Source organism: Drosophila takahashii, chromosome 3R (assembly GCF_030179915.1).
Source record: "Drosophila takahashii strain IR98-3 E-12201 chromosome 3R, DtakHiC1v2, whole genome shotgun sequence".
In the NCBI taxonomy this organism is placed as follows: Eukaryota; Metazoa; Arthropoda; class Insecta; order Diptera; family Drosophilidae; genus Drosophila; species Drosophila takahashii.
In genome coordinates this window covers 35,219,103-35,246,819 of record NC_091681.1, presented here as the reverse complement: position 1 = coordinate 35,246,819, position 27,717 = coordinate 35,219,103, and the positions used below count along the sequence as shown (strand labels likewise).

Genomic DNA, 27,717 nt, shown 5'->3' with positions numbered 1-27,717 from the left:
ACTTTATTAAATTTTAGCTTCTTATTCGAAGAAATAATGGATGCTTTGTCGTAACCCTATATTTCTTGCTTTTTCATACACTTTTGTCAAAAGCTTGTAAAGCAGTAAAGGAGACGTTTCCGACCCCAATAAGTATATATATTCTTGATAAGAATCAATAGGGGAGTTGATATAGCCGTCAGTCCGTCGTCTTTCCGTCTGTCCGTCCTTCTGTCTGTCCGTCCGTACATTTGTCCTTCCGTCCGTTTGACCGTTCGTTCGTCCGTCCGTCTGTCTGTTTCAATACCGTAAAAGTATTTAATTCTTTTCATATAAAACATATTTTGATGTTTATTATTTCATGTTTTGTATTTATGCTATTTTAGTAAACTTTTCGTTCGTGAAATCTGCAAGGGAGTTAAACAATCTTGAGTTATTTTTCTATGCCTCTTATCACAATGGAAAGTTTGTCCGCAAATCCCTCCACTTCTACATATCTCGAAACATTTTTGGCTTTAATCTCCCAAGTTTTTTTATTAAAAATATTAAAGTATTTTGTTTTGTGGTGCATAATCCTAAAAGGTTTTTTGATACTTTATCAGTTCCAGTTGAGCATATAAAAGGGGTTTGTATTGCAACCAGCTGCCAGTAAAAATTCGAATTCTGAATTGAAAAGTCCACCTAAAAGTTTAACATGGAATTATTCCAAAAAATTGGGTTAGACGGCACTAGCCCAAAATTGGTTAGACAACTGATTTTCGTGCTAATACTAATATTTACTACGAAGAGCGATGGGAACCCAATCACCAATTCCAAAGCCGATTACCTAGAGTCCTATTCGGATCTCATGAAGTCCTACATGAACTTGAGTGCAGATCCTTGTGACGACTTTTTTGAGTACGCCTGCGGAAACTATCGAAACAGCTCCCCGCTCCGATTTAGGATCTCCAGTTTGAATGAGGTCAGAAATCACCTGGTGGGCAAGACGGAATATTTAATGGGTAGGATGGATCTGGCGGAGGCTATCAATGCGACGAGCGAACTTAGGGTGGCCCAACGATTCTACAATGCCTGTCAGGCGGGTTATCAACAACCCTTTCTTGCCACTGATCCACAATATCTCACAATCATTCGGTCTATCGGAGGATTTCCGGCTGTCGATGGAGCCACCTGGAATGTCTCTGATTTTAACTGGGTCGACATGAGCTACGGCTTGAACAATTACGGGGCAGAAGGTCTAATCCACGAGTACTCCTTTTTTGATTATTCTTTTGAAGCCGAATCAAGTGAACCGGTACATCTGGGATTTGATACCGTCGTCCAGCAGGACATCAATGCCAGTAACTCCAGCCAAGTTTACCAACTCAACGAGGAGCGCATGCGCGGATACCTGAGATCCTTTAAGCTGCCAGAGGACAAAATTGGAGAAGTGATCGACGGGGTGTTTGAGTTCTGGCGCAAGCTTATAATGGTGGAAAGCAGTGACTTCGAGAATTTGTGCCTCTTATCCTGAGGCCACTGCCAATTATTTGGCCATGAAACTGCTCTACACAGTCGAGGCCAAACACAATGCCACCAAAAGCCAAGGAGATTACTGCGAGACAACAGTGCAGCACACAATGGGGTACCTCTTCAACAAACTCTTTATGGCGGTGAGTCCTGTCGTCCTACGATTACATCCTTATATTTCATATTGCATTCAAGCAATTTCGTTTTGAATTTCATTTATTGTTTTTTTATTAGAACATAAAATGTACGATTATAATTAATTTAAAAAATGCTTACATTTTAGAGGATTTTTCTCTTTTGATCCAAATACTTTATTTGTTTATTTGTTTATTTTTTTATTTGAACAACAAATAACAAATGATTTGATAAATAAATAATGTTCTTTTTCCAGGAGTACTTAACTGAGGAAACCAAGTTGGAGTTGAAGGAAGTGCGGGATAGTCTAGAAAAGTCGCTGAAGGAAACCGTTTGGCCTTTTGGGGGACCTCTTTTTGTGGATTCCGAATATTTTGTTCCTTTTAGCTCAAGTAAGAAAAACTTGCTGATCGACGAAATGATCAAGTTGATTGGTCGAAAGGAAATAGTCGACAATAATTACACTGCCACCAAAATAAATCTTCAGCGCCTCAGTGTCAACATCACTAGGTTCAGAACCGAAAACGATTTAAATGACAAGCTCTTGGTGAACGACTATCACTTGGCCGTATTGTTGCAACCCCCCTTTTACCACCGCTCATGGCCATTATCCATGAAATTCGCCGCCTTGAGTTACGTTCTTGCAACCGAGCTCCTCGATTATGTGGACTTCTCGTCGGGGGATTTGCCATCCCAGTTTAAAGATAACATCAAGTGCTTTCAAGATCGCTACAACATCACAGAAGGGTACATCCTTGACTTTGCTTCACTACAACTGGGATATACCGCCTACCAAGGTCAAAAGAAGGATTACAACCAGGAGGAGATCAGCGAGCAGATGTCAGGACTCGACCTGTCACCGGATCAGCTTTTCTTCCTGGGATTCGCTCAGTCGCTTTGCTACGATTACAAGTATGAGAACAACCTAAAAAAGTATCACATCTTGGGCTCCTTATCGAGCAGCGTGGCCTTCAACTGTCCTGTAGGATCTCGCATGCGTCCTTCAGCCGAAACTTGTCGTCTGTTTTAGTACAGTTGAGCAACACAACTTTTAATACCTAATCATTCATATTTTCGACGAAATAAATTGTAAATTATAAATATACAAAGCCTTTGATAACAGGGCTTGTGCCTTGGATTTGATTCCTGTACCTTATAATTAAATTGTACACGTGTACTTTATAGTGGGTTACAAATACCAAGTATTTAAGATCAGGGGCAGATTACAACCCATGAGCTCTGGATTTTTTATTACCAATGTTTCGTGGCCGCTTATCGCAATGCGGCAGTTCACAAATAAACGTATATTTTGTGGAATGAACATTTTGATAATCTCAACAAGCTTTTATACCCTTTTAGAGGGTTTTATTATAATTTTATACGACGAAGCATGAGATATTTTCGATCGTATAATATATATTCAATTTAGCTCACAGAATTACCCTTTTTAGTTTGATAAATTTTGAATACAAAATTGGTTAATTTCAAAGTACAAGAATATATATACTTTATGGGGTCGGAAACGCTTCCTTCTAGCTGTATACTCTTTTACTCTCCGAGTAACGGGTATAAAAATGGAAAAAAAGTCTGAGAAGATTAAATAATTATATAAATAATATATTCGCTAAAGTGATAAATTACAAAATATCCCAATAAAGAATACATTTTAAACGGTTTTTTGTATAAATTTTCTTTTCCATTTATTAATTTGCTTTAGTAAACTAATTGGCCAAGGCACACAGAGTTGGTTTGTAGTTCTTTCAATTAGCTCGATCTCTTCTCACATTTAAAATAGGTTCAATTTATATATATTTAGCTCGATATATATATATATATATTCATAATAAAAACACACGCACATACAAACTGCAGCTAATTAAATAGAAAAACAAATCGTTTCCCGTTAAGCTCTTTCCAACGAACCTACGACAAACAAAGAATTGATGTACTCTCGCTTAAATGTTAGGAATTAAACTAGATTACGGTTAGCGGTCTATAAACTAAAAAACATCTTAGGGCGCTACACAACTTTAGCTTAGATTACAATTAACGTTCTTCTTTACAAAATTACATTAAAAAGATTACAATTTCCTTAGCTCTCCTCATATATCGTTTTTCTGTGTTTTCCGTTTGCTATCAGAGAATAAGTGTTGAATTTCCTCACATTTCTTATGTGTGTGTGGGCTAAACAATTTGATTTGGCATTCAACAAGTTGGTCTAACATTGCTAGATATTTTCACATAGGTTAGGTCTAAGATTTGTTCTTTTTTTTGGGGGGGTTGGGGAGGTCACATTTAAAGAGCAGTGATAGATGGATTGGGTAGAAGGACACAGAGATTTTGGTCCAGTTCCTCTAGGTTAGATTTAGATTAGGCTTATAAGACCCGCTTATATCGCTGCCGTGCGACTTTTGGTCTCCGTTTCTCCATCGCGCACCTCTCAATCTCAAATTCCGAATGGAACGTTGTGGGATGGCCGGCATTTAACCAGCCTGCTGAATTGAAATCCGGCCATCGGATTGGAGGCGGAAAAATGGAGAGGAGGGATTGGGTAAATTCGCGATCTCGTCTCGTTTTTAAGGCGTTTTCTTTTGCTTTGAGCACCAGAAATGTTCAATTTTCCAGTTGGTCCCTCTTTGTTTCCCTAACAATTTAAATAGTTATGGTGTAAGGTAGAAGGATATACTATATATTCAATTTAAAAGTCCAAGGTCCTGACTCGCTCTTCCCATTTTCTTTCATCTCTATTCTGTTCCGTTTTAAATTTATTCAGTTCATGCCCTCGGGCATATATGTATATATATATATATTTGTATGTATATGCGCAGTTTCCTTCGCTACTTTCTCCTATAATTTATATAATATATATAGTTTCATTCTATAGTCACGCGAATTCTTTACAAAAACCAAAAACCCACTCGATGATAATTTCTCTCCCCTCTTTTTTGTGACTATTTGACTAACAATGATTTTGGGGGTGGGATGTTGGGGCTCAGACGTAAACCGGCGCCTGATCATCCGTCATATCCGGCGGCTGTTTGTCGTCGAAGAATCGTCTAAAGGTAAATTCGAAAAATCCATGGAAGGGCCTGTCATTCAGATCGATATCATCGCCGCTGCTCATGTTGGAGTCGTTCGAGCGCAGCTTCTCCGGATCGACGGGATCAAAGTTGGAAGTGTCCGTTGGATGTTTGATTTCCGGTATGTAGGGCGCCTTCTGCTTGCGCATGTCCGCAAAGTCGATGCCCTTGAAGAAGTCGTGACCCTTGACCTCGTCCACGCTTTTACCCAGCCGCTTGTCGGCCGCCGCGCAGAGTCTCCTTATCAAATCCGTGGCATCCCGCGATAACTCGGCCTGTGGCGGTATATGCAGCGTTTTTTCCCAGTTGATGACCTAAAATATAAGAATATTATTTTTTATTTTGAAATATATAGTAAACAGAAAAAGAATTCTAACATATCAAAATAATATTATATCGTATCATATAAAATACCAAGTGAAGTATTTTGTGAACAAATTTAATCTTTATTAATATTAAAATGATATCCATAACTTGATCTTTAAAAAATATCAAATTTACCAGCACATATCAATCTGAATTCATGTCAAATAAAAGCCATAAACATATCAAAATGATATTATATCATATCATATAAAATTTTAAATGAAGTATTTCTTGAGCAAATAATGTAAAATAAGACAAACATAATCTTTATTCATATCAAAATGATATGAATAACTTGATCTTTAAAAAATATCAATTTAACCAGTACATATCAAACTGATCTCTTGTCAATTTCTTTTTATCAGTAGTATAGTAATTGATATCACACCTTTTGTTGCGTTTCCAGCGGACTGTTGGCCAGGAAGGGCGGCTGACCCACCAGCATCTCGTAGAGAATGACGCCCACGCTCCAGTAATCACACAGCTGCGTATAGCCACTCCTCTCCAGAACCTCGGGAGCTATGTAGTTCGGTGTGCCCACCAGCGAGTGGGCTAGGACTCTTTGGTGATCGCGCATCCGTCGCCTGCGAGTTCGGCATACTTTTATTAATGGCTTTCCATATTAATTAAGTGTACGAAACTCACCTCTCCAGCACAGTGGGCTTGGGTCCGTTCTCCGAGTATTCCTCCCAGGGTTCCATCGAGTCCTGACGCGAGTGATTGCCTATTCGAATTTGAATAATATTATTAGAAGATTTTATTCGTATTCATATTAACCCAACGATCCTCACCATTCTCCTGGTAGTACTTTGAGTTGTGCGTCCATCGGAATCCCGTGCACAGGCCAAAATCGGTGAGCTTTATGTGTCCGTCTCTGTCGATGAGTATGTTGTCAGGCTTGATGTCTCTGTAGGAGGATAAAAAATAAATGAATTATGTGTACTACAAGTATAAGAATCATTTGAGTAAGGCATTCTAATATTTAAACTCTATACTATTTATGTATATTAAGGAACATTTTGGAGTAAGACATTTTGATATTTAAACTCTATACCATTTATATATTTCTAAGTCTGGTCGGTATATTAACCAGCAATTAGTTTATAGGTTTAAATATAAATTTGATATTACTCTTATAAAAAATCGATCTTACAATTATTAATTTAATATTGCTAAATAAGTGAATATTAACTTTTTGTTGTCTAAAGAATTTGCGTTATCATTTCGATAAAAAAAATTAAAATATTAAATGCAACATATGTGTTATTATATCCCATATTGCTTCACCTTTTTAAAGTCACATTAACTTTTTTAGTATTATGAATTGATATTATAAGAATGCATACTAATATCAAATTGATATTGATTATTTTTTTTAGTGGTCTAAAGAAGTTGCGTTTTCATTTAGCTAAAAAAAAATTAAAATATTAAATGTAACAAATGTGTTATTATCGTTTATATTGCTTCATCTTTTTAATGTCAAATTAACATTTTTTAGTACCATTAGAATATCAAATGGACATTTTACATTTTATATTGACATTTTAAGCTATTTTTAAATTTCTCTTTTACCTATGAATGAAGCCCATTTTGTGGACGCTGTCCACGGCGCAGGTGACCTCGGCGATGTAGAATCTGGCCAGTTCCTCCTCGAAAATGCCCAGTTTAATGAGCAGCGACATCAGATCGCCCCCTGTGGAGAGCACATAACTCGGTTAGTCTTTCCATATGTGACAAGTAAACAAATCCCTCTCACCTGGTATGTAGTCCATCACAAAGTACAGATTGTCCTTGTCCTGAAAACTGTAGTACAACTTGACGACCCAATTGTTATCGGCTTCCGCCAGGATATCCCTTTCGGCCTTCACATGGGCCACTTGATTCCGCTTCAGGACATCGGCTTTTCGCAGGGTTTTCATCGCATACAAATGATTGGAGGTGTCGATCTTGCGCACCAGCGTCACCTCACCAAAGGCACCCACTCCAATCGGTTTCAGTTTCATAAACATGCTCTTGTCCATTTTGGCGCGCTTTAGCCGAATGTAGTTGCTCTCCTTTTGGTTCAGCATTTTCCTCATCTCAATTTGCGTTTGATCCGGCAGCCCCACCTTGAGCATTTCCTTCTCCAGCTGATTTTTGCGATACGTTCGCTGGCGATAGGACTTGATCACATTCTCGATATGCTGCTCCATGAAGAACTTGAAGGCTTGCGGGGAATACTGCCGGATGCGGAACTCCTTGCGCTCCTCCTCCTTCTCCTTGGAGATCTTCTTGCGTTCGGGGATGGGCGAGGCATGCTTGATCTTCTTGCAGGAGGACGCCGACGTCGCCGCCGTCGATGAGGAGGCAGTGGTGCTGGTGGATCCATTGCTGCCACCGGAACTATTGGCCCCTGTATTATTATTGTATTTAGCGGGCGGTATGGGCGGTGTGGTGGCCAAATTGCTGTTGCTTATCTGTATGTTGTTGTTGTTGCAGCTGCTGGGTGGCTTCATATCGCTACTGTTGTTGTTACTTTGATAAGGGGGTGGTGGCGGCAACTGCCTGCTGGGATTGCCATTGGTTAGCTTCTGCTGATCCCGTTCTCGCTCCCTCTGATCGCGTTCCCTTTGAGCCTGAGCTTGGAGGACTCTTAAGGCCTGAAGTTGCTGCTGCTGCTGGTGGTGTTGCTGCTGTTGCTGCTGCACCTGTTGTACCTGCTGCTGTGGCACCATCGTGGCCGCCTTGGCCTGCATGCTCTTGGCATAGGAAGGTGGCTCCAGGCAGACTCCAGTGGCCTTGCTATTTAGACCCACCAAAGGAGGTGTCGTGGGCGTGGGTGGTTTGGATTGCTGATGTTGCTGCTGCTGATGCTGCTGCTGCGCTGCCGCCTGCTGTTGCTGCTGCACCACTGCTGCGGATTTCTGTGGATACGACGGTGGTGCGGTTAGCACATGAACCGGCGAATTGCTCGCCGAGGCACTCGAGGGAGATTGCGGAGCCACGGCCGTTTGGAGCACTGGCTTCTGGACCTGCGTGCTCTTCACACTCTGCATGATGATGGGCTGCTGACTCCGGGCTTGATAAACCCGTGGCTGGGGCTTCGCCAGTGGCGCCGGCGGCAGGGAGACCGTAATGGGACTCGGTGATCCCGCCGAGGTGGCCGAGTAGATCCCGCTGCTCGGGGATTTCCTATAGTCCGACTGCTGGGATTGCGTGGGCGATTGCCGCGATTGCATGGAGGCGGTATAACTGGGTGGTGGTGGCGGTGGTGCTCCTCCTCCTCCTCCTAAGTAAGGCGGTGGTGGCTCCACCACCACTGAACCGCTTCCCCCGCCAGGATACAAATTCAGTGACTTGAGCTGCTGCGTCAACTGTTGCTGCTGCGAGTTCTTCATCCCATTCTGATTGGTGATTACAGGTGAGTTGCCCCGCTGGCTGCTAGTGGGTGGAGCTATCGCCGGCGGGCGGTTGTTCAGGCCCGGCGATCGACGCTTCACGTACGCCTGGCTGGTGGGCGGCACCGGCACCGGCGGGGGCGTGGCCGCACTGGAGGCGCTGGTGGGATTCCGTGGCGGTGGCGCCGGTGGAGCAACCTCACTGAAGCCACTTGGCGAGGGGGAGAATCCACCACCACCTCCTCCCGGATTCCCCACCGTCCTCACGCTCGGCTGGTGGGTGTGGTGCGAATGGGGGCTGTCGGATCGCGAACTTCCTGCCCCGGAATCCAAGGCGGGACTGCATCGCAAGTAGTGACTGCTCGCCGTGTCCCTTTCGATGCTGGGTTTCCGAATCAGTTTGTTCGGCATCAACGTGGTCATCATCTTGGTCCCACGCCCATTGGCCACCACGCCCATGGAAGATACTCCCGATACGGATATGGAACCCTGGCCGACGAGCGGTTGACCTCCTACGATGGCGGGCGGCGGCGGGATGACCACGTCCGGCGAGGGAGAGGCCGAGGGCGGCGGCTCCATCGGCGGCTTGGCGTGGTGATAGTCCGGAGTAAGTGCATCGTTGCGTCCGTTGGCCGCCGTATATCGCAGAGGTGTGTAATTCTGGAAGAAATAAAACGAAGGATTAGTTAAATCGGTAGATTAGAATTAAGGTTAGAAAAGCTGAATACTTGCGACAGAATTACTAGACTTTAAATCACTAATAAATCATATATACATATAATATGATCTAATAATTTTTATAGATTAATATAAAAAATTAGTTATTATTAATTTTTTAGGACCCTTAAAGTTACTGTGTAATCCATGTCGTGAGAGTAGTTTTGTTAAACAAAAATAAAAAAATTTTATGGAATAATAATCTTTTTGAATTACACGCTTTTTTTACATTTTGAAATATGTACAACAACTGCAAATGATATTAATTGAATTATTTTAAATGATTTGATAAGAATATTTTTTATATGATGATGTTTCCATATAATAATGATGATAAAAATAAGAATATTTTTGATATGATTCACTCGTATCCTATATTAAACAGAACCCATGTTTCCATTATTAATCATCTAAACCCCCCTCTAAATCCTTTTTCCTACGCCCATGTCCAATCGACATTCCTGCACTGAAAAAAGTATCAAAAACTAAACAAAAGACGAGCATACAAAATACAAAAAACAAAAACAATGAGCCACAACAAGCGAATCGAAGGCTAAAACAAAAGACCTAAGAAATGAGGCGACCAAAGCAACGAAATCAAATTCTTCCCATCGTCGTGAAATTCCTAAAAGTCAGGCGCAGGCAGGGAGAGCGAGCGAGATAGGGCGATCGCAAGAGAGGGTGGGGAGAAGAATGGGGAGCAGGAAGAAGAAGAGCCGGCTGCCAGATGCGCTCCAAAACACAAGAACAAATACACTTGCATTGAAGGTTGCCCTTGCTCCCATCTCGCTCCCACTCATTTGTTTGTTCTTTGTGGCTCTCTTTCTCTCTTCTTGTCAGCTACTCGTTTTACGCGTTCTTTTGATACCATTCCTCCTCTCCACCCCCTTCCCCCTCTCACCAACAATCTTTTGCCCTTTTGTGACTGATCCTCGATTTTATGACTTTGAATGCCCCACTCTCTTTGCTCTCTTTCTTTTAGAGATGGCAACGTGATGGGAATTTTTATGCGATGTACGATATACGAACGCGAATTCTTTATGATCTAAATAATTTATATTTTAAATAGATCAAAAGCAATCAAAATCATGACATTCTGATATACTTATCTTTATTTCATAATTAATTTCAATTAGGACATTTTACATTAATAAATAATCACCAGAACATTAAACTTGTACCTTATTGCAATTAAAATAAATTATAACATTGACGCATAATAAGATAACAAGACGTGTAAAATACAAAAACTGGAACCGGTTTGGAAAGAAATTACTAAAGTGATTTTAACTTTATACACAACACTTTTTTCAATAATATATTTTTACAACATTTTGGTTATGATTTTTGGTGGATTGTGCAGCTTAATGAATATTGTGATTGTATATATTTTCTTTTTATGATGCTAAATTGGTCTAATTTTATTCGGGGAATTTCGCCCATTCTATATGTCGCGATTTTAATGGGAATCAAATTAAAACCAAGGACGCGAACCAAGCGAAACCCGACAAAGACCCCCAGCAGACTGTGCGTCGCTCTTTGGGGGGGTTGGTCTTCAAGACCCCCGAATCCCGAGTCCCCATTCCTCTTGGCAGTCTTCTTACATGAAAGCCAATTTACGGCAAATTAGCGAAAGCCAATGGGCTCACTAAATCAGCAAGTGCAACAAGAAGACCAACAAAAAAACTGTCGCCCACGCAAATTGGCATTGCTAAATTTTTTGAAATAAAATAAATTGGATTTACCGGGTGACTTAAGGGTGAAGGGGAATAAGAAACGTAGAATTGCCGAAACACTTTCGCTAATCCACTTAAGCTCCTTTGCTTTGCGGTCGTCAATGCAATTTGCAAAGCGATTAAGATGGCAAGGTCAAAAGAATTTTTGGATTACGAAAGAACAGAAATGTATGCCAGAACTGGAGAAAACATATTGGTTTCAAAAAAAGAATTATTTATCAATACGATATGAATTACAGGACAAATAATACAGATTTGGGTCACCAGCTATCTAAGTAATTTTTAAAAATTGTTAATCTAAAAACTAAAACTTGTTTGCAAATTTATAGATACCGATGTCACAACTTTTCAGGACTACATCACTATAAAATTTATTTAGAGAAGTGTGCTAGTTCTGGTTCCAAAAGTGCAAGTCGGGGTCACATTTTTTTAAAGGACTATATTATCATATCCACTGCCCTTATACCCTTGAACTTGACACATTATATTACCTGGGATCAAACTATATTAATCTATACATAGTATAAAGTTGGGAAAGGGGAAAACCGAGAATTCTTGGCGTGTCTCAAGAATCGCAATGAGCCAAAAGCCAACTAAATACATCAAAATTAGAAATTCTTGGCAACGTTAAAATATTTGTGTAAAAATGTAAGTATAGGGAAGACTAGCTATGATGAAAAAAGCAAATTAATTTAAAATATTAATTTACAAAAGTATATTATTAAAAACTACTAATGTTGTAGGTTTAAAATGTTACGTTTTCCAACGATCTATTCCGTGTTTTTGAGATATAGCCAAACATTCTGCCGCACGCCGATTTTTGTTTGTGTTTGTACTTGGCGGCTATGCGTGTGTCTGTTTGTCTTTTGTTATTATTAGCGGCAACACACATTCTTTTTTTGGGCGATTGCTTCTGCTGATGTATATTGGATATGTCTGTACTATATACGATAAAGACACACACACTTCCATGCATATATTTAGGTGAAAATTCCTGAGAAAAATAGCTAAAGCACTGAGCGAAAGAATAAAGAAAATCGGGCGAAAGCGACGACCCACCGACAGGTTCAACAAATTTTTCGCACGAAAATCAGGCAAATTAGTTGAAAATTGCACCCCGAGGAATTCCATTTCGCTCGAAATGAAATGTGTCCCCCATAAAAATGTTTGCAGACAACAGTGACAGAGAAAAGTATTTTAATGCCCTGCAATATTTACAAAAATTACATTTCAATTGGAAGCGCCCATAAGTACTTTACATTTAAATTGGTTTATATCTTTGGTAAATTTGAAAAAAAAATTAGAATTAATGAAAAAGTCGATACAAAAAATTGAGCCTAATATATTTTTAAATAATTTATTTCTTAGAATTATTGAAATCGATACGAAAATTAATACAATTGAATTCGAGATCATTTTATTGGGAATACCATTTCCAAGACATCTTCATTTAACGCACATTTTTTGCACTCACTGTGCCCACACTCTTTATAAATAGCCAAATTCGCACCAAAACTAAAATTGGGATTACATGTGTACGCGGGGCCATAACAACACCAAATATGTCAGATTTCATATGGATGGGATAGACCCTGAATTGGTATTGTCAAAGTTTGGACCTCCCTTTCCACAAATCGATTGCTTCGTTTTGTTTACTAAATTATTTATGGATTATTTTAATTTTTATTGTAATGGCATTTGGCTCACTGTTAAATGCGTTGGCGTCTTGTTTATTTGCCGCCTTTTTACCTTTTGGATTTTTATTTATTATCAGCGTTTGTTATTTTAATTAATTTCTTTAGCATACTCGTGGCCCAACCATTATTGATATGGATATTTATAGCGGGAGCAATATGAATTTCAAGAGGCGTTTTGTTGGTAGCTAACCGGCTAAAATGTCGCTAAAGAAAAGTTTTTAAATTATACAATGGACTTTGAGGTACTTATTACTAATCCATATTTCTGGAGTTTTTGGCCACATATTACCTTAAGGTCTTCTAAACTGTTTTTACAATTTTTTAAGATTCGAAAAAAATATTATAATAAAACATTTAAAAAGAATGTGGACACTAGGGCGGTCCAAAAAATTAAATTATATTGTCACCCCCTCACATGGTATATTAAAGTAGGCAAAAAATGTATGTAAAAATACAAAATTCTTTTTTCGTGATTTAGACCTTGCGAAACGTTCTCAAAGTTTGCTTAAAAATTACTCATACGACACGTATAACAGCTCAAATTCGGTCGAAAAAAATCGTTCTACCATTTCATGTCTTGTCAAATTATGAATTTCGGTGGAATAATTGGTAAAAAAAGGAGAGCAAAACATCAACTAAATTGTTGAAATCTATGCCACCTTGATTAGAAAAACTTTTTGATCGAAGGCAACAGGGCGTATGGGTGATAAACTTTGAAGCCAAATCGCAGACCCTAAAACACGATTTTTTCCAAAATTTTCATTTGGTATACTTTAAATACCACAATGAGCACCGTATAGGCGGGTGAGAGTAGGACCTTAAAAATTTCCATACAAATGTGGACCGCCCTACTGGACACCCAAAACTATCGAAATATCGAGACATTATTGTATTACAATTTAAATTTTAATGTTAAGCGTAGCGTTAACGTTATTTGAACATTATTGCAAGTTTTATTATTATATTTAAAAGGAAAAAAGCGTTAATTACTTTTTAAGAGGTATCAAAGCGATTGGTATCTTCTTTTAAATGTAAAATTCGTTTGTGTAGGCGTGAACATGGTCGCTGAAAGTGTTGATCGGGCTGTGCATAAATTTTGAACTTATTTATCGTCTATCGTTTATCGCTCTGACATGCACTGCCCACATATGGACTTAAAAAAACCCCCTCGCAATGGAGTATTCCAAACATATGAGCCATATATGAGGAGATTATGGGTTTCTGGTATTTAGCGCTCAGCATGACCAATTAGCCGGGCCATTGTGCTCCAGTGTTTAAGAAAAGGCGTAGGCCGAAAAGTCAGGCGGCAGGCGAAAGTTGGCCAAAACCGAAAAGCCCGACGACCAAAAGCCAATGCCAATGGCACAGCAATTGCAGCATTAAATTGGCCTGTCCAAACTGGCCGCAGTCATAACAATTAGCCAACAGCAAAGCATATATTTTATGGCCAAAAACCTGAGCACGCCCATCGGCTGGATTAAGAGAAATCTTCCCCCTTCTGCTTCTGCTCACCCGAAGACTCTGGAATTTCTCTCCGAATCCTCATCCGAATGCGAATCCAAAGAGCCCGAAACATAATTTACAGTCGCAGCAAACAGTAGCTGGCAAGTGGAGATCGTAAAACTTTAAATTGATGACCCGTCAGATAATATTTAAGAATTTTTATGTCCTGCCCCCTCTGCAAAACTCCTTTCTGCACACCAGCTCATGGGCATTTATTTCTTTTTTTTAAAGCCCGTTTCAGAACTTTAGGCACTGCAAACGATTGAAATATTTAATAGTGGCTTAAAAATGGAATGCTGACAGGAGAGCAGTCATCGAAATGGCTTAGTCATCAAAAATATCCAGTTATGGGATGTGCTGGTGAATTATTGAAAAGATTCATACTTTCAAAGATCATATAAATAGCCATAAATAAGTCATTTTAGTGAGCAATTCTTTGGAGCGTTATTACTTTTTTAATATAATAGGAAAGGTGTTATTATGAAGTAGTTTTCAGTTTTGGGGAAATGGTAATTGAAATAGAAAGATGATATAAAAAAAATATTTAAATATTATGAGATAACTTATAATATTTTAATATTATGAAAAATTATTGAATTTAAACTACACAGATAAAAAATTGACACAAGATCAGATTTATATGTGCAGGTTAATTTAATACATTTTAAAGATCAAGTTATTACAAAATTTGTTCAAAAACTAAAATATAACTTTTATGAAATGATGAAATATCAAGTTGATAAGCTTGAATCATAACTTTGACATTAATCATATCGGCTCCTTATTATATTGATATGAAATAAAATTTGTTTTTCTGAATATTTACAGTAGTTTAGGTTTCAAGTATACCCTCCTTACACACTTGTTACGCACTGTATCTAACTCCTGATTTCAGATTTCTGATTGTGGAGAGCGAGCAACCAGTTAATAAATGATTATTGCCCGTTGCTTGGCTAATTGCACAGAGTTGGTGCTGAAATCTTTAACCGATCGTGCAAGACCAACTCGACCATTAGTCATTGCCCCCCCTTTTTCGCCCAAATTTTTTGGGGAATTTTCGGCATTCATTGAAATCAATAGCAACCCACTCATCAATTGGGTTGGAATATACAAGCGTATATATTCCGATCTGATCGGTTGAGTTCAGAGTGTGACGTCAATGCCAAGAATCCAGGGCGATCGCGTGTACGCACACTTCAGAGCTTTAAAGATCGTCTCGTGTGTGTGCTCTCATTTTGATCTCCCTACACAGGAAAAAACTATATTACACAATATGATGATCCATTTGATGATTTGTATATATTATAGTCAAAACATAATATGAAAGTAATAAATTACTCGCAAAGTAATCGTTTTTAATATTTCTTACTTATTATTTTATTTCAGATCATCCTATTATTTTTCTAATTGTTGAATTATGTTGCAGAACTTCTATTATTTAGATATTTTTAACCATCCGATGTTTTTATTTTTTTTCCAGCGCAAATATAATTGCTTAATTGGTTTTTTTCTTTCTGTGTAGCTGATCTTCTGTCCCTCTTCCGCTGGTCACTTTGTCTGCCAGCGCGTCGCCACCCATCCACCCACTCGGAAGGCAGAAGGTCAATTGCATTTTGCTTGCCAGTTCATTAATTTTGTATCCCCCTTCCCCTGTCACTGTGTTTTGGTTTATAAATAGCTCGTCTAGTTATTTTCCTTTTGACCAAAGCTAATTGCCAACTCCTGTTGCTGTTGCTGCCACAACTGACCATCCAACCAGCCACCCACCCACTGACCTTGTTGAAAATCGCGTGCGCAGGTGAAAAATATGCGGCTCGTGCCAGTTTCTAAAAAAAAACCTACGTTATTCTGAGCAGATGAGATCTTTAGTTTTAGGCTAAACTATGTCATTTATGTATTTTATAAAATTTCTTGACAATTAAATAATGAAAATAAAATGAATTTTAGATTTGAGGACGAAACTTAAATTTTAACTTAATTAATTCTCTGTAAAAATATGAAAGTTTGACTGAATGAATATCCAAGTAATATATGTTGACATAAATTCAGTTTTATAACCAACAAACACTTAAAGATAACCCAATAAAAAGCATAAAATCAAGAGCATTTACTAGTTAGCAGCGCTTTCCCAGTCTCACCTCAAAAATCACCCACGCTTTAGAAAATATATCTCTTTTTCAATGTTAGAGCTTTTGTGGCTTGCATTTTATCTGGCTGTTAGCTTTTTTATTAGTTGTCGTGTCTCCTCCTTTTGTGTCTTGGTTGTCGCATCATTTGTCGACCGACTATAAAAACCAGTGATAAGCGTTTTTAATGGCATAACTTCCACGCGTGAGCTAAGACGTTCTTAAGTGGAATGAGACGGGGCTAAACCGAGCTTAACTAAGATATGTTGAGTGGCATGGAGCTAAACGGTTTATTTAAATTCCTTAAGCCTGTTCTTTGGCTTGAATTAACCATTTTAAGTGAGTCAGCGGTGGAAATTCCTCAATCCATGATTAGTTCTACGTATTTTGGGTGAAAACAAAGAAAAGCTGGGATAGATAGGGTTTTCTGTTATTTTAAAACAAATAATATGTCTATTCTGACTATTATCACTTAAAGCAAATATTTACCTACTTCCCCTCTGAATTCTTAAAAAACTTCATAAATATGTTATAACCTCAGTAATCGTCTATCTTTGATCTAAGTTTGCATATCTCGTTTTCTGTTTACCATATGAAATACTTTTTTTGCTGAATGAAGATTTTCTTAAATCAACCCATTCATCATTTGATAAAATCTACGATCTGATTCAAAACGCGAACTAACAAATCCATGCAAATTTATACCACATTTGTTTTTATATTCCTATTTGTAGGATATCTATGAACAGAAGAATATCGGAGTGTTTCTAGTAGTATACGCTGCAGTTTCAAAAATGCTGAAGAATTTTCTGAGAAATATGTTAATAAAGTTATATTTACCTCTGAAAAAATTTGTGAAGAATTCGCAGTTAGTTAACCGAGAAGAATTCAAAGAAATTTATAATTTCAACTTAAAAATGAGATTTACCTTATCTTAGTAATAATATTTTAATATCCTCACCTGATTATTCCTATGGTTATTTTGTACTTCGAATCGGGTTAGGTCCTGCTTGATGCTCTCGAGGGCTTCCGCTGTGTATTTATCATTGGGGCGACCGCCCCTTTTTTCGCCCGCTGGATGCATAATGCTGCTTCTTCGCCCTGTGATATTTAGCACTCATATCACAAAAAATGCTCGACACGCACACACTTACACAGCACACACACACTGGGGCACATCGGCGGCCAGAGATTTAAATTAAATAAATATTTCAGCGGCTTTGTTGGCTGCTCTCTTGTTTTTATTATTTAATTGGATGTTTTGTATAAAATACACGTAAATACATAGATTATACCACTCGATTTGTGATTTGTTTGCTTTTGCCTTTGCTGTAGCTTCAGCTTTTGCTTTGTTGAATTTCCTCGGCTGGGAAGGCACTTTTTTGCATTTGATTATTTGTGGCGAGACTTTATAATGAACTACTTAGTCGCGCGAAGGCATGCGAAGGTTTACGATGCTTTATTATCTCGATCTTGATATTGTTGCTCTCAATAAAGATAAATGTGTTTGCACTCTGCTCTTTCTCGCCGTGTAGGCTTCTGCTCTTTTGTTTGTCGTCGGATTATTTATCACTCGCGTCGGGCTGCCGGGAATTCTTCCACTTCACATTTGCATTATAACAAAAAACTTCTCTCAACATTTTGCATGTAAATATTTCTCCGCCTCACATTTTATTTGTATTTTGAATTTTTTTTCCGATTTCTGATCTTTCGTATTCTTTGTACATTTCTGCTTTATCACAGATTCTGCGCTAAACCGCAGCACAGACACAATTCAAATTCGAAAATAGTTGGCAGATCCGAATAAAAGTCCCAGGCGATGAATGAATTTCATTTGAATATTTGAATATCAAAATATTAGTTGATTTTTAATTTGATTTGATTCCTCGGCCTCACGGAATTTTAATTGATCCTACGCACGAATCGATGGCGGCCAACTTGGAGCTGAAAATAGACGAAAAAAAAAGACGGAGGGAATTGGATGAGAAAATTTATCAAACGAACATTGTCACACGCTATATGCGAAACAAGGTTTCAAAGTGACCCATTCATTAAAAAAAACCCACACAGAAGTTTTTAGGCTCAGACAGAATGAACTTAATTAGAGTGGTTTCAAGTATTTACTAGGAAAAAATAAGAGCAATAGCAACATATCTATCATTAGTAAACATTTACGAGGAACCCAAAATAAATCGTTTTAACCATGAAATACTGCTAAAATTGATATTAAATAATGTAAGATCAAATCAAGCATTTTAAAAAAGATATACCTTTTTAATGTAAAATTGATATTACCTAAATATCGATTTTACGTTTTCGAGCATATCAAGTTAAAATCGATACCACAAAACTTAAAATCGATCATCGTTTCATATCATTTTTTTTTAAGGTGTAGTTGCATAGGTAGATGCGCGAATTCTTAAATAGTATTAAATTGAAATTGATAGATTCTTTTAAATTTTTTGTACGATATTCATTTCAATCCATTCCATTAGTGACTCTCTATAAAACTACAGCTATTTCGTCAGCCAAAAAAGTCCAAATACTCAGCACTATCTTGGCCCTGTTGATGGGTTTGTCGGCCCATTTGAATGCCAGAGACGTGAGTCACTGAATAAGGGGGGTCTTAAAGAGCTCCCGGAAAATCCACACTCATTGTTCGTAATGACCATCGCAACTTGTGGAGGAAGTGCTTTTTTCTTTTGCATGATTTTCACGCCTTTTGCCAGTGATTTTCGGGTTCGCCACCAAGTTGCAACTGATCGAGGGCAAAGAAAAAAGAAAACAGTAAGAAATTCAGGTGGCAGGGGTGTTCATAAATTATGCTCTTATGTCATGTTTCGAATTCTGGGAAAATGTAAAAAAAATCCCCCACACCAAAAAGGCAACGGCAACGCAAATACAAACCCATTTTTATGACGAACCATTAAGTTCACACTATATAGAGGGGAGTCGGGGGGCGGAGGGCGTGGCGTGCGCACCTGACTATGAAATAGCCATCGACAGATAGATATGTAAACAAACACGGAATTTCGCCGAATTTGTGCCAAGTGCAAATGAGGAAGGAAACGCAACGAAGAAGGGGTAGAGATCTAGTGATCGAAGCGGTTAATACCCTGCAGAAATTAACACAAGATCAAATTGATATGTACACGTTTATTTAATATTTTTTATAGAGTATATTTATGTTAATTTACAATAATTGTCAATCGAAAAAAAAAACTAAATTGGGTATTTTAAAACAGGATTGATTTGATAAATTATCAATATGAAATGATAAAATATCAAGTTGATCTGTTTGAATCATAAATTTCACATTAATCATATCGGCTTTTTATTGATATAAAATAAAGTAGAAAATCGAATTGTGTGGTTTCTGTGTAGTTTTTTATAAAGATTCATATTCTTTTTATAACAGAAACCGCTAAATTTCTAAAATCAAAAAAAGTTTTTGATTTAATGAATACAGATATCCTATATTTTTTCTGTGGGTGACTCGTAGTAAAACCAACTGTTCATATGGGATTTATTTGATATAGTAAATCGACTCCTATTCCAAGTGTTTTCTTATTTGTTTGTTTATAATGCTAATGGAATTATATTGTGATGAATAATACATGTTCAGAGCCCTAGATACATCATATACAAGTTTTCAAGATCCCTTCAAATATTTTACAAATTGTCTGGCCTCTAGAATAACATTGCTTCCATATTAATGGCTCCATTAATAACCAATTTCGCAATTTTGCCATAAAGTTGGCACACTAAATAGTTGACATTCCGCGCCGCACTCACATATGTATGCATATATATCTAGAGATAATGAACCATAGGCATCTGTCAACATTCAAACACGACTGACTCTCGGTGCCTTGATCTGCAAACAACATTTTGATTGCCCTGTAAATTCACTCGAACATAAAAGCAGAGAAAAATATGAGTTTTAATTATTCTGTTGACAAAAGTTGTTGTTTTCTTTACTTTAATTCTATTCTATTAGCTTTTTGCCAAGGAATGTGAATTTTGCCGGGGTTGTGTACACGAGACATAGATGATAACAAGCCGGGGGAACATATAGATCTTGGGTGGGTAAACGTCTCGCAGCCCCACGCGCCAAATCCGAATGTCAACAGAGATCGGCCCTGGTGGATATATAACTATCTACATATATATATGTATTTTTGTTTTGGTGCCAAGTTGGGAAATTTTCGCATTCCACGCATACCGCCCAGTATTTTTGCGCAAATAAACAATCGAGTGTGTGTACTGTGTATTCAATAACTAATTAACAATCCAAATAACTAATTCACTTGCGATCCTCCATCTCTTTCCCTACATTGCCATCTCACTCCCACTCGGCAGGAATATTTTGATTTTGATGCGTTATTAAGCGGCCACGCTATTGGAATTTTTAATTGTTTAATTGCGTCCAAAGTTGTGCCTCCACATAAAAGAGCGAGTGCCGCTTTATATCTAAATGGATTTTATTTCTCATTTTCGCTTGGGCAGAATTTCGCATTTAGCTTTAATTGAGGCATTGAAAAAATCTAACAAAATTAAACAAAATACCTTAAGTAAAGGGACAATTCTAATTCAAGTCGTAAGAATTTTTATGGTTGTGTAACGCGATATTCTCAGATACTATCTCTAATCACTTTCGCAAACTAGGATTTATTATTTATTTTTTCAAGATTGTGTTTATTTTGACACTTGGAAAGGAGGTGTTTAATCGCCTGAGAATTACACTGTCTAAGCAAGGGTTTATTTGAAGTTGTATCTACCTTAGGGAATAACTATCTAAAGTATTTTTTATTACGTTGTCAAGGCAGATAATTATAATACTAGGTTGGAAAATAGAAGAATCTAACATATTTTCGGAATACTTTCTTTTTTGATTAAAAAGTTTTAAATATTAAAAATATACTAATATTTTTACCAATTTATCAGAAATCTGATTTTCTTTAAAAAAGATCACAGATCTCCAGAAAATCCCGAGGAAATTACGGGGCCTCCAAAAGAGATCAATCGAGAGAAGAAGAGATGGCGAGAAGGGGGCCACAGGGGCGGCGAGAGAGAGAAACACGCTGCAGGGGGCAAACACTCATGTACACTCTCACACACACGGACAGGCAAAGAAGTGTGCGACGCGTCAGGGCAGAAGATAAAAATAGTATTAGTTGCTGATTATTATTGCAAAAATGCGCATTCCACAGCGGCAAAGACGAAGAAGAAGCAGAGAGAGGAGGAAAAGAGGCGGAAAAAGGGGGAAGCAGCAGGCGGAAAAAAGGGGGCGGGTCGGCGGCTGCTGTTTTGTTGCTTTTCCTCTGCTTTTGCTCTCTCTGTTTTCGTTTCGTTTTCCCTTTTTTCATCCACTCTCTTACACACACACACACACACAGGCAGAGGCGTGTTTCAAATGTGTAGGGGGGTAAAAAGGGGGTGGGGCAGGGACGGCGAGTGGGGGAATCGAAGCAAGCAAGAAAAACGAGCTAAATTGCATTTTCGTCGTCGACGTCGCTCGACTTGCATTGCAGCCTACAGTGGCGAAAAAGGGGGTGGGGAAAATTCCAGGGGGGTTTTTCAGAGAGAGGCTGCTGATCAACAAACACCCACAACAGACTAACCCTTTTCCTGAAATTTTAAAAAATGTTTTCATAGTATTCCAGTATATTATACTCCACAATCAAAAAGATCAATTGGCCAAAACCAATTGGATTATTTTTTAAACGTTCTATTTCTATAATTAAAATTAAATTAAAACAATTTCATATCCCGAAAAACATAAATTATTTAACAAATATTTTTGAAAAGTGGATTATTTGAAATTTGGGATAGTTTAATTAAATAAAAGCTTTTATATAAAGTTCGATTTTATCAGTAAAATAAAACCCTATTACAGTTTTTAATTTTGTTTTTAAAAAACAAGAAATATTTGTAATTATTTTTTTTTTTTTTTGTTTTATATTTTTTATTTATATTTTTAATTAATAATCCTTTTTGCAGGGTATTCCTTGATTCTCCACATTCCTCTTCCTCTCCCCTCCACCCCCTCTCTTCCTTTTCTTGTTTTATCGTTCATTTACTTTTAAAAAGCAAACAACAACAACAGCAAAAACAGCCCCACTGTATTGGTATTTATTGCCCTGCTCTCTGCTTTTCAAGTGTGTATGTGTATCTGTGTGCTTTGTGGAATGCACACGATCAACGCCAATGGAGCCTCACCTGTTCCATTCTGCCGCCGTCGCAGTTGCCGTCAACGTCGGCAGAGGCAAGAGTACACGGCAGCAACAACAAAAATAAAAATAAAAATATAAAAACAGCAACAACACGCTCACATAATCCAATGCGAATTGCATGCTGGAATGTGAATGGAATCCCAACGATTTTCCAGCTTCGCTGACGATGACGCCGCTGTTTGCTGGTTTTTTTCTTTTTTGACAATAGCAACAACTGCAACAACAACAATAGTAGCATAAGTTGTAGTAAAGACAACAACATTTTGCACATTTGGGAGGAGTTTTTTTTGTTACCAGATTGGTCAAGCTCTTTTTTTTCTTGGTTGGTTGCAACTTTTGTGGGCTTGTTTATATGGCTGAGATATATAGCGAGTTTTATAAACATTCGATTGGAAATATTTGGAATTTCAATTGGCGATAGCTGATATACATATATATTATATATATATATTATATAACGTATAATAGGGCAAATATTTGAAAGTGTAGGAATGGTTGATTCCACAGATAGGAAAGACCGTATTTAATGGTAATAAACTATTGTTTCTATTGATTTTACCTAGAATTTTTTAAATTTATATTTGTATCAGTGCTGCCATTTTGTTCTCTTTCCGGACAGATCTGTCCTTTTTTTAACGACTTTATCCGGAAAAAAATTCAAACATCCCCTATCCGGAAATCTGTCCTTTTTTCAAAGATAAGGGTTTGAGTGTTCTTTTTGCTAGTCAAAAGTGTATAAACCTGCTTTTATATGCTAAAACGCCGTTTTAACCATTATTCTTACAGTTCGGCACTTTAAAAATAATTCTTTTTACAAATTATCAAAGAGATGTAATGCAGTCAATGGACTTTCTTTATAGTACGATTTTTTCTGTAGCAAAAAAAAAAGAGGAAAACACTTTAAAAAGTTCTCAATTTTTACTCTCAGCTTTTTGTCAGAAAAAAATTTCATATTTGAACGACTCTTATTCGGGTTTGACGCAGATATTGAATTTTTTTGTATTACCAATATAGTTACTTGAAATGCTTTTATTATTTTAATATTTTAGATTATTACGTATACGCACAAAAATTGACCATGGTAAAATGATCAAACGAAGAAGGATGTGAGTCGGGCGCAATAGATCATTACATAATTGAATTTAATATAAAATCCATTTATATTAAGTAAATATATCACCCATTGGTAAAAACAGAAAAATGGAGGCGCATTTACTTTTGTCCTTTTTTTGTCCTTTTTTAAATTTTTTTGTCCTCTTTTTCCCTGTTTTTTTTTGGCTTTTCTGTCCGGTTTTTTAAGCTGAGTGATGGCAGCACTGATTTGTATGTTAATGAAAATATTTAACCTGCAACTCAAAATTCTATTCCAATATTTGGAATGGCCAAACATCTGGAAATATATAAAATTTCGAAATTTTTTTCCAAACTATTTAAAATATTTATTTTTAAACAAATAGATGGAAAAAGAAAACTAAATATTTTACAAAGTACAATTTAAATTCAATTTCCTATTAAATACTTAATAAATTTGTATTTTAAATCAAAAACTTCATGAAAATATTTCAAAAATCTAATCTTGAAGGACCAAAAATATTCTATTGAATATTTAATTATATTGTGTATTAAACCGAAAACTCCATTGAAATATTTTAAACATCTTAACTTGAAGGACCAATTTTGAGATCTACAAATCTAACCCTAGAAAAAATTAGCCAAATGAAGTTTAAGCATGAATAAAACTGTATTTTAGCCACCGAAAAATATGAAAATTGTAATAACCTGTGACACAGACATTTTGCATATCATCCGGCCTTTAAAGTTGCAATTAAGTTTATGAATTTTTGGCTGGCATGCCGACACGCTGACTTCACAAAAGGAGGAGGTCTCGAAACCCCCACGCCCCCTTTTGTTTCTTGCTTTGTGCTTTAGCTTTTTGCTTTTTCGCCAGCACAAATAAGCCGCCTGAGAAATTATTGTCGCACTGACATTGAAGTGGCGGCGCTGCCTCTAATTACAAATTACAATGGCTTGCACTGCAGTTACTTGTGCCACATTTCGCATTTTGCATCTTTCGTATTTACATTTACTTTGTTGCTGCTCTCGTGGATTTTTCCCCATATTTATGTTTGCCGTTTGAGCGCCTGTTCATATGGAAATCGGAGGCAGCTGCTGCCCACGGTTGCCTATATTGTCACAAAGTTGCTCTTTTCCTTGGTTACAGAGGGCATTGCCTATAGGGATTTACGCAGAGAATTCTGGAGTACCCATGGTGTTTGCTTAAAAAAATTCGGTTATAAATTTGTATCTTTTTTAAAAGTAACAAAAAGAATACGATTATGATTACATTCATTTGTCAAGTTTTTAAGCAAGATTTCGATTGCAGAGGGCATTGCCTATAAGAATTTACGCAGGAAACTTTTTAGAAACCATAATATTTAAAAAAAAAAAAATTGGTTATAAATTCGTATCTTTTTTAAAAGTAAATATAAAAGAAAGATGATTATGATTACATTAATTTGTCAAGTGCTTAAAAAAGGTTTAGATTTGTGATTAAGAATAGCACGGGAAATTGTAAATATTGTTATTTACATTTGAAAATTGAAAATATAGTTATATCGTTTCAAGGTTTTTTATATTCTTAGTTATAATTTCATTTTTTGTATTTTTTCATTTTATAATTTTTCAAACAAGTATTTGTTCAATTGCATTTAAATTTGGTGGTGGTTTTTTGTAATATTATTTTTTTTAAATCTATACCTTCCACTTAGCAGAGGTTGGAAAATGTTTAAGGAAAAGCTGAAAAACTCCACAAAAATTCCGGCCATAAATTGACCTTGCCTAATGTCGTTGGATAAACGAAAGGAATTCCAATTTACACTGGAATTAAGTTTAATATTTTTTCTTGAGATTAATAGTTTTTCACAGATACCAGTGGTGGGAGGGAGACGGAAGATAGAAGAATTTAATCCGATTTGTGTAGCAACCTCTGGCTCTCTCTCTTTCTCTCCCTCGCTCTCCCCCACACAAGCACACACACACACACGTAGTTATTCCACGAGAGAGCGAGAGCGAAATATGTAAATACAGGCCTGTTGCATTTGTGTGTGTATTTCGCATTTCGTTTTCAGGCACTTTTCCGCACATTTTTGATTGCTTTTTGTGCGTTTTTCCGTGCAATTTTCCTCGCTTTTCCACACAGACAATTGGAAATGCACGCACACACTGGCATATGCACACACGCACTGGGACACACGCACACACAGTCGCACATTCAACAGATCAGATATTGCATTTTTTTGGACTGGAAAATACGCAAATTCCAGCTGCAAACGTTGCATTTTCACCAGGCATTTTCCGCCTTTACCTTGGCTCCTTCGCGTTTTCCACTTTTCCTCGGGTTTTCCACGCAATTTCCTCGCTTTTCGCCTCTTTGTTCTCGCGTTTCCTTTTCCCCCTTTTTTCCCTGCGTTTTGTTGACAAATCGCAGGTATTTGTTGTTGCTTTCCCACTTTTCTCACTCGCGATTCGGGTTTTTCACTTTTCGCCTGCGATTAATCGCGTTTTCCGGACATTTTCGATGCGCGTTTGCATAAATTGATTTTATACATAATTTTTACAGCGCTGGCCGAACCGAATCTGCGGTGTTGCCAGATGAACATTTTTCCCTAAAAAATCTCAAAAAGTTCAATTAAAAATGTTGGTCCAAATTGAGGAGTTAATCGATATGATATGCTCATAGTTGCGTTAATATATCGTGCTAGATTAGAGATGAGGCAAAGTCGATGGAAACGTATCGATGTTTGTCTAATTGACGAATTGCGATTTTCATATTATTATTATCTAAAAAATTAAAGAATATATGATTATGATGATTACTTTATATTTTTACATATTATCAAGTTGAAAATATTTATAAACGTTATTTAATTAATAACTTCAAAATACTTATTAAATATTTACAAAAAATAAAAATAGTGATTCAATGATTGTAACTATTAATTTATTTAATAAATTAAATCTAGGTTAAATAAATATTTAAAATATATATTATATAAATATAATTAGCGCTATAATTATAATAATTCATTATTCATCAGATTCAAATGAGCCGCCACCCAGGGAGGCTACGTCGGATTCGTCGCTCACCATTCACCGTCGAATGGTGGAACTAGTTCGTATATATATATATAAATATATATGGTTTTCGGTTTTCCCTTAATTTCTAGGAACTTTTGTAATTTTGTTAAAATGTCGAAAAGTGCGCTGGTTATTTTGGCCCCCGGGGCAGAGGAAATGGAGTTTATCATAGCCGCCGATGTTTTGCGTCGTGCGGGGGTAGTTCTATACTTTACCTGCTAAATTCGATATATCTTACTATATGTTCTCATAGATCAAGGTCACCGTTGCCGGGTTGAACGATGCGGAGGCGGTAAAGTGCTCGAGGGACGTCCAAATTCTTCCCGACACTTCGTTGGCCAAAGTTTCCGGGGATAAGTTCGATGTTGTGGTTTTGCCCGGAGGATTGGGCGGTTCCAATGCCATGGGAGAGTCCTCATTGGTCGGGGACATTCTGAAGAACCAGGAATCGAATGGAGGTCTCATCGCCGCTATTTGTGCCGCGCCCACCGTTTTGGCCAAACATGGAATCGCCTCGGGAAAGTCCCTCACTTCGTATCCCTCGATGAAACCCCAGCTAGTGGATAAATACAGGTATTTAATATTTATAGAAATTTTTTATATTATATTAATATCTCCTCTTTTAGCTATGTGGATGACAAGAACGTGGTGAAGGATGGTAATCTCATTACTAGTCGAGGTCCTGGAACCGCCTATGAATTTGCTCTTAAAATTTCCGAGGAATTGGCGGGCAAAGAAAAAGCCCAGGAGGTCGCCAAGGGTCTTTTGATAGCCTATTAAGGTCACAAATGGAGATTCTCGGTTAATATTTATTAAAGAACTGTCATACCAGTTGTTCCGAACAATTGATGAAATCAAGAACTGAATTAAAACTACTTTGAGCAAATTAATGCAAAAAAAAGAATAGTTTTTAAATCTAAAATGGAATCAAGTTTTTATTGGTTTTCAAAAGGAATCTTTAATTTAATTTTGTGCAATTAAATAAGCTTACAATTTGATCTTATATATTTTATAGAAATGGTAATTTTTAGTGTAAAATACGTTTAAATGGAAGTACAATTTATAACTAGGTTTAATTTTAGGTTTGTAAAATAAGCAATAATTCACATAAGGGAACTG

The 27,717-nt window shown here is 37.2% G+C and overlaps 3 protein-coding genes across 3 annotated transcripts; 2 read left to right on the top strand and 1 right to left on the bottom strand.

Moving 5' to 3' along the window:
* Positions 1–1,514: 1,514 nt before the first annotated feature.
* On the top strand, positions 1,515–2,653 carry LOC108059663 (endothelin-converting enzyme 2-like). Its single transcript, XM_017145022.2, has 2 exons — positions 1,515–1,631; positions 1,880–2,653. The coding sequence occupies exons 1-2, from the start codon at positions 1,515–1,517 to the stop codon at positions 2,651–2,653; spliced, it is 891 nt and encodes a 296-aa protein (XP_017000511.2).
* A 642-nt stretch (positions 2,654–3,295) lies between these two features.
* wts (serine/threonine-protein kinase warts) lies at positions 3,296–26,143 on the bottom strand. The gene is made up of 8 exons (XM_017145068.3): positions 25,826–26,143; positions 17,187–18,169; positions 6,826–9,106; positions 6,642–6,762; positions 5,861–5,976; positions 5,715–5,793; positions 5,458–5,653; positions 3,296–5,017 (listed from the first exon to the last, which is right to left on the bottom strand). Exons 2-8 carry the CDS (start codon positions 17,307–17,309, stop codon positions 4,616–4,618), a joined length of 3,318 nt encoding a protein of 1,105 aa, XP_017000557.2. The 5' UTR covers positions 17,310–18,169; positions 25,826–26,143; the 3' UTR covers positions 3,296–4,615.
* Positions 26,144–26,636: 493 nt separating this feature from the next.
* On the top strand, positions 26,637–27,488 carry dj-1beta. Its single transcript, XM_017145002.3, has 3 exons — positions 26,637–26,796; positions 26,852–27,171; positions 27,225–27,488. Exons 1-3 carry the CDS (start codon positions 26,659–26,661, stop codon positions 27,376–27,378), a joined length of 612 nt encoding a protein of 203 aa, XP_017000491.2. The 5' UTR covers positions 26,637–26,658; the 3' UTR covers positions 27,379–27,488.
* The last annotated feature ends 229 nt before the right edge of the window (positions 27,489–27,717 follow it).

Bases quoted from the DNA above. Each gene is read 5' to 3' on its own strand.
- wts (XM_017145068.3), bottom strand. From the start codon at position 17,309: ATGCATCCAGCGGGCGAAAAAAGGGGCGGTCGCCCCAATGATAAATAC. The intron at 5,977-6,641 runs GTAAAAGAGAAA...ATCCTCCTACAG, and splicing joins AAAATGGGCTTCATTCATAG to AGACATCAAGCCTGACAACA. The intron at 5,654-5,714 runs GTGAGTTTCGTA...CCGAACTCGCAG, and splicing joins AAGCCCACTGTGCTGGAGAG to GCGACGGATGCGCGATCACC.
- dj-1beta (XM_017145002.3), top strand. From the start codon at position 26,659: ATGGTTTTCGGTTTTCCCTTAATTTCTAGGAACTTTTGTAATTTTGTT. The intron at 26,797-26,851 runs GTAGTTCTATAC...ATGTTCTCATAG, and splicing joins ATGTTTTGCGTCGTGCGGGG to ATCAAGGTCACCGTTGCCGG. The intron at 27,172-27,224 runs GTATTTAATATT...CTCCTCTTTTAG, and splicing joins CAGCTAGTGGATAAATACAG to CTATGTGGATGACAAGAACG.
- LOC108059663 (XM_017145022.2), top strand. From the start codon at position 1,515: ATGAAACTGCTCTACACAGTCGAGGCCAAACACAATGCCACCAAAAGC. The intron at 1,632-1,879 runs GTGAGTCCTGTC...TTCTTTTTCCAG, and splicing joins TCAACAAACTCTTTATGGCG to GAGTACTTAACTGAGGAAAC.